Source organism: Sinocyclocheilus grahami, unplaced genomic scaffold (assembly GCF_001515645.1).
Source record: "Sinocyclocheilus grahami isolate Dianchi unplaced genomic scaffold, SAMN03320097.WGS_v1.1 scaffold826.1, whole genome shotgun sequence".
In the NCBI taxonomy this organism is placed as follows: Eukaryota; Metazoa; Chordata; class Actinopteri; order Cypriniformes; family Cyprinidae; genus Sinocyclocheilus; species Sinocyclocheilus grahami.
This window is the reverse complement of record NW_015506005.1, coordinates 678630-685422: the sequence shown is the minus strand read 5'-3', so window position 1 is coordinate 685422 and position 6793 is coordinate 678630. Positions and strand designations below refer to the sequence as shown.

General features: G+C 37.9%; 1 protein-coding gene and 1 pseudogene across 1 annotated transcript; both read left to right on the top strand.

Moving 5' to 3' along the window:
- The window catches only part of LOC107562525 (ornithine decarboxylase antizyme 2-like), a 9635-nt pseudogene extending 8948 nt beyond the window's left edge, over positions 1 to 687 (top strand).
- slc25a44b (solute carrier family 25 member 44b) lies at positions 682 to 3395 on the top strand. Its single transcript, XM_016247131.1, has 4 exons — positions 682 to 1306; positions 1741 to 1868; positions 3067 to 3254; positions 3368 to 3395. Exons 1-4 carry the CDS (start codon positions 682 to 684, stop codon positions 3393 to 3395), a joined length of 969 nt encoding a protein of 322 aa, XP_016102617.1.
- The last annotated feature ends 3398 nt before the right edge of the window (positions 3396 to 6793 follow it).

Sequence of the window (6793 nt, the reverse complement as noted above, 5' to 3'; positions counted from 1 at the left end):
CTACTGTTTTGTTATTAGTTTAAGTATTTGCTATTGACTGTTCAAATGCGGAGTTTTGCACATCGTGTGTGTGTGTGTGTGTGTGTGTGCTCGCGATTATGGTAAGGGGCGTTACATTTCCGACGAGTGCTTGTGGTGTTCGGCCAATCACAATGCACTGGGTCAGCTGGCCAATCAGAGCAGACTGCGCTTGTCGGAAGGAGGGACTTTGTAGAAAACGAAGCGTTTGAGAGAGGCGGGGCATAGAGGACCTACAATAATGTACAGTATTTGAAAAATAATGTGTTTTTTGAACATTAAAGCATGTCAACATATTCTGTTACACCAAATACACCAAATAATGATCTTAAAAAAGCATCATATGACCCCTTTAAGTTAATTAAAGGGTTAATTCACAAAAAAGAAAAAGAAAATTCAATCATCATTTACTCACCTTCATGTTGGTCCAAACCTGTATACCTTACTTTATTTTAGTGGAACACAGAAGATGCTGCCTAACATCTACTTTTGTGTTCCACGCAAGCGAGGAAGTTCAACAGGTTCACTTCACTTTCAACATGAGGGTGAGTAAATGATGATAGAATGGTAATTTTGGTTCAACTATCCCATTAATATGTGTGTGTCCCCCCCGCTATTTTCCAGGTGGTCTGGAACTAATGCCGAGCACTACAGGCAGGAAACATGCAGCAGAAGCGCAACATTCAGATCATAGAATGGGAGGACTTGGACAAACGCAAGTTCTACTCATTTGGAGTCTTCATGACCATGGCCATCCGCACAACGGTCTACCCGGCCACGCTGATCCGCACCAGGCTGCAGGTTCAGAAGGGGAAGTCTCTCTACACTGGGACCTACGATGCCTTCCGTAAGATTCTGAGAGCTGAGGGTCTGAGAGGACTTTACAGGGGCTTCATGGTGACCACATTCACGCTCATATCAGGGCAGGCGTACATAACCACTTACGAACTGGTAAGGAAATATGTTTCCAACTATTCTAAAGACAATACGCTGAAGTCATTAGTTGCGGGAGGCTCGGCGTCACTGGTGGCCCAGAGCATTACTGTTCCCATAGATGTCATATCGCAGCAGCTTATGATGCAAGGCCAAGGGGAGCATCTGACCCGCTTTAAAGTGAAAACCATAATGGGAGCAACGCGCACTGTATTTTTCGGCCAGACGAGAGACATTATTGGGCAGATATTTGCTGTGGATGGCATTCGTGGCTTCTATCGAGGATATGTGGCGTCTCTCCTCACATACATCCCCAACAGTGCCGTTTGGTGGCCATTTTACCACTTCTATGCAGGTAAGAGATGTTGTACTGACCATCAGCATCACCTTTATTTTTGATAAATGAACATATGAAGATAACAGCATATTAGAATGATTTCTGAAGGATCATCAATTATAATAATATTTCACAATATTACTGTTTTGGCTATATTTTTGATCAAACAAATGCAGCCTTGGTGAGCATAAGAGAGCTTATTCAAAAACCAAGCACACTTTTGAAAGGTACTTTAACATTTCAATTAATTTGATCAAAGTAGTCGCAGATTGTGTATGTATTTGGCAATGGCAGTTTTATGTACTTTGAATGTTGATGTTTTCTTATACTGTTCAGAGTCACATGGACTAAAGTCATCTTGGTTGGCAATATATCCATCTCATTAGAGACTGATGTAATGTCAGTTGATTCTGAAGAAGCTGAAATTTCATTTGCTCTTATTGGCTTCACAGAACAGTTGTCTAAGATGGCTCCCAGTAACTGCCCACATCTAGTGCTGCAGGCAATGGCTGGACCTCTGGCAGCTGCTACTGCCTCCACTGTCACCAACCCCATGGATATCGTCAGGGCCCGGGTTCAGGTGATTTACATTAAACACAGTATCAAATCAGACAACCTATATTTATAGTTGGTGTGAGTGTGTTTACATGTGCAACAAATCACAGACTACTATCAAAAACCGGCTTATGTAAAAAGCAAAATGCAAATCGGTTAACCAGCAACACAACAGAACTGATTTGACGTATGCAGTGGGTATAGAAAAGAATCACCCCCCTATAAAATAATCACATTTTGTTGCTTTGTAGCCTGAATTAAAGACGGACCGTTTTTGTTTTTTCCATCTGTATTTATTCAGTGCAACTTATAACATCCAAGTGAAAGACATAACACCAACATGTCAGGAAAAAAATAATAATAAAAAAACAGAATCAGAGTTGAATAAAGGATCACCCCCTTGTGTCAGTATTTTGTTGAACCACCTTTTGCTTTAATTACAGCCTTTAGTCTGTTGGGATATGTCTTTACTCACTTTGCACATCTAGACTTTGCAATATTTGCCCACTCTTCTTTGCAGAACTGCTCAAGTTCAGTTTAATTTGATGGTTAGCGTTTGTGGACTACAGTCTTCAAGTCATTCCACAGATTTTCAGTGGGGTTTAAGTGTGGGCTCTGACTAGGCCATGCAACACTGTGTGCTCAGTTTTGCTGTGCTTTGGGTCATTGTCATGTTGGAAAGTAAAGCTTCTTCCCATTGACAACTTTCTGGCAGAGGGCAGCAGATTTTCCTCAATAATTTGACAGTATTTTGCCCCATCCTTTTTTTCCTTCTATACTGACAAGTGCTCCAGTCCCTGCTGCAGAGAGACATAATGACCACAGTTAAAAGTCAAATGGCTTTGTGTGCCATTGAGAAGGTGATAAGCTACACCTGATTGAGTTTACAAGTCATTTTTAGGAGGGGCTGATCCTTTTTTCAACTCAGTGATTCTGTTTTTTTTCTGACATGTTGGTGTTTTATCTTTCACTTGGATGTTATAAGTTGCACTGAGTAAATACAGCTGGATAAAACAAAAACTGTGTCCATCTTCATTTCAGACTGCAAAGCAACAAAATGTGATTATTTTAAGGGGGGTGATTCTTTTCTATATCCATTTTTTTTAAACATATATATTGTTCTTTTTCTGATGTGCGCTTTGCTCAGTTCTACAATTTTTTAACGTAAATTTTTCTTAAACCCCAGAAAACCTAATCGCTGACTCTCTTTTTTTGGGGGGCAGGTGGAGGGCAGGACATCAGTCATTGAGACCTTCAACCAGCTGATCAGAGAGGAGGGATTCTGGGGGATGACCAAAGGCCTCTCTGCTCGCATCATAGCCTCAGCGCCCACTGCAATAGTCATGGTAGTCGGTTATGAAACTCTCAAAAAGCTCAGCTTGCGCCCAGAGCTGGTTGACTCCCGACATTGGTAAAAAAGAAAGAAAAGAAACTTTACAGTGTCTGTCATCTCCCCTATGACTTCTTCACTCCACCTTATTTTCCATTTTTGCCTTTTAAATCTCCACCCTTGTGATGTTTCAGTGTGACAGTGCTGATTGCTTTTGGGTGATTATGAAATTATTATTTTTTATCTAATAGTAACACTGCAGCTTTTGAGCTGTGTTACTGTCTGTCAATGGGGGAAAATGCTGCTCAGGTTTGTAATTGGTGTAAGAGGCACAAGGGTTTTTCTTGAATTAATTTTTAAAAAGTACGTGATCTAACAGATTGAATGTTTTAGAAAAAGAGTATTTTGTGACTAATTTATTGCTCGTTGTATAAGTGGCATTTTAAATGTCTTCAGTCATTGTTGATTTTCTGTAGTATATAAACGATATTTCTTTTAAGATTTCATTTAGAGAACTCACTTTATTGTACTATCCCCACAATGGCATTTTATCAGTAGTAGTAAAGTTTATATTGTACTTTATTAAGTTTATATACTTAGGTCTTTTCATGTGCACAATGTTCACCTCTGAATGTGCTTTTCGTTGTTTTTGTGGGGTGGTGGGATTTTAATTGCCAAAGCTGAACGAATATTCAAGGAAAATCTGTTGCGGAGACAAAATCAAAACCGATTGTAAATATATATAAGAGTTATATATTTGTGTGTGCCCTTCAATTTTTACTCTGTCTTTCGATCTTTCTTTCATAACATGAGCCGATGTTTAGCAGAATGTTTGAGCTGCTCTTTTCCATGCAGTGAAAGTAAATGGGGATGAGCTGTCATACTCTAAAAAGCATTATAGCAGTGCATCAAAATATCCAACTTGTGCGCATTGTTCAAAATTTTCTCAAGTCATCCATTCGAAGTGGAAACTTCTGCAAATCTTTCATTCTGTGGAGTGTGCCATTTTGGACATTCTGCTACAGTTTTCAGTAGAAATGAGAGAACTGATGACACTGTTAATGTTTGGGTGAATTATCCCTTTGAGAACGTCTTATGATGCAATTGGAGTGAACTATGGGACTATAAAGAAGTTTTTAAACAATATGATGTCTGTGAAGCAGCTGTAAGATCTCGTCTACTTTTTTCTCAGTCATAAGCCACTTAAACTCATTCCAGTCATACTAATTATATATTTAGCAGCTTCTGCTGTTCTGACGCATTTTTACTTGCATTTTCATTTTAACCTCATCCCGGCTACTTTAGAACAGCAGGGTAGATAAATTAATTTGTATATAGAGGAAGCGGTTTTATTTTTGTGAGCCTCAACAAATCAATAGTTTATGGGAATGAAAAAATATATAAATATACAAGCAACTTAAGGCAATAAATATGTTTTAATAATTTTAGATAAAAATGCCACATGGCGTGTTATGACTCACAACGTCAACAGGTAATTGAAGTAAATTTCTGAAATACTGTTTGCTTAAACTCAAAAAGTTCAAAGTTGATTTGCTCAGTTGGGATGCCATGGAAATGGTTTCTGCAGAAAACCACACCACTTTTTATACTGAATGCCATGAAAACCACAAAACAATCCAAACAAATATAAACTGAGTCAGATTATGCTCAGAGAATTAAAAAAAACACAGAATATGCCATTGCTTCACTTGCATAATTCACACTTCCCAAGATTTTAAGCAGCATAATTAAATCATAACAGAAGAGTGGCCTGTTATCAGTGTGTTTGCGGCAATATTTTGTGATGCTGATGCAATGTGCAGCTGTGATCAACTAGTGCTGTGATAGGGCCTCAGTCCTCAGACCAGGAAAGTGCTGCCAATGATCCATGTCTCAGCCAGAACACAATGGCACAGACTTCATCACTGCGGCCAAAACCACTATCGGTAATTGAAGTAAATTTCTGAAATACTGTTTGATGCACATTTGTAACTGTTGATCTGTAAGTATATGAAATTCATAGTAAAGATTATACTTTATATACTCAATCAGAGGGAAGGGACCTAAGCGGTCGTCACGATGATTAAAATGATTTACAATAAGACAAAACAATTAGAAGCGAGATATTTATTTATTTACTTATTTTAATTCACCTCCTAAACAAATGTCATGAATAATCTGGAGGTATAAGTAAGCCTAATTTTAATAGTGTGATTTCTAGATGTGGAGAAGTCAATTCATTTACAATTTACAATCATACAATTCTGTGGGCATTTTTATAATGAATATACATTGCTGTAGTTCTATAATACTCTCTAATATGCTTATATTTTTGCTAAAAAAAAAAAAAACTACAGCAACTAGAACAACTATAAAAGCCATGGAATATGGTTGTGGATAATGGAGTCAAAGGGTGATTTCAAGCACTTACCGAGTGTTTTTACAGAAATCATGCAACATAAGTAGCTATAAATTCAAAAGCAGTGGCGCAATGATATGTCTTTAACACTGCAGCAGAAGATGAAGCGTTCAGTACACAAAGATTTGACTGTTTAAGAAGAGTATATTCATTAGTTACATTTCAGGGAAAGTGCGCTGCCCCCTACAGTGTGTTTTTCTTTAGGCAGCAGAAATTCTTTCTGCTCTGATTTAATGATTAGTGCCAGAGCAGTGCTTCTGTAAAGCCCAAGGTTAGAGATGAGACAAATGTTTCCCTGTAGCTTAGTAGCTACATTTATATGATGGTTAGTTGCGCTTCAAACCAAACTTTGGGGAGGGGAAGGGAAGATATTTCTCATTCAAACTTTATAGATTTCAAATCTCAAGTTTGCAAGATATCATTATTCCGTGTCTGTCAGTAGGAGAACTTTGAAATTTTGATGAATCTGCTGCAGCGTGATCTGATCCAAAGGGAACAACAACTTCCTAAACAGAAAAAGAACCTATAGTCTTAAACTCAAAAAGTTCAAAGTTGATTTGCTCAGTTGGGATGCCATGGAAATGGTTTCTGCAGAAAACCACACCACTTTTTATACTGAATGCCATGAAAACCACAAAACAATCCAAACAAATATAAACTGAGTCAGATTATGCTCAGAGAATTAAAAAAAACACAGAATATGCCATTGCTTCACTTGCATAATTCACACTTCCCAAGATTTTAAGCAGCATAATTAAATCATAACAGAAGAGTGGCCTGTTATCAGTGTGTTTGCGGCAATATTTTGTGATGCTGATGCAATGTGCAGCTGTGATCAACTAGTGCTGTGATAGGGCCTCAGTCCTCAGACCAGGAAAGTGCTGCCAATGATCCATGTCTCAGCCAGAACACAATGGCACAGACTTCATCACTGCGGCCAAAACCACTATCTTGCAACCGCAACAGCTATGGGCAGCTGAAAAGAGCGTTGCTGTCCTTTCCCATAAAACTCACATTTTATGAAAAGATATGATCTTTTTCTTAGGTTTGTCTGTAACATATTTGTATTATTATTATAATTTAATTATATTTGTTGTCAATTTATTTATTATAATGTATAATATCATTTATTAAGAAAAACTGCATTAAAAACTTGTATAATGGTACCACTTTACAGTGGCCCCTTTAGTTAACATGAACT

Bases quoted from the DNA above. Each gene is read 5' to 3' on its own strand.
- slc25a44b (XM_016247131.1), top strand. From the start codon at position 682: ATGCAGCAGAAGCGCAACATTCAGATCATAGAATGGGAGGACTTGGAC. The intron at 1,869-3,066 runs GTGATTTACATT...TTTGGGGGGCAG, and splicing joins TCGTCAGGGCCCGGGTTCAG to GTGGAGGGCAGGACATCAGT. The intron at 3,255-3,367 runs GTAAAAAAGAAA...GTGATGTTTCAG, and splicing joins CTGGTTGACTCCCGACATTG to TGTGACAGTGCTGATTGCTT.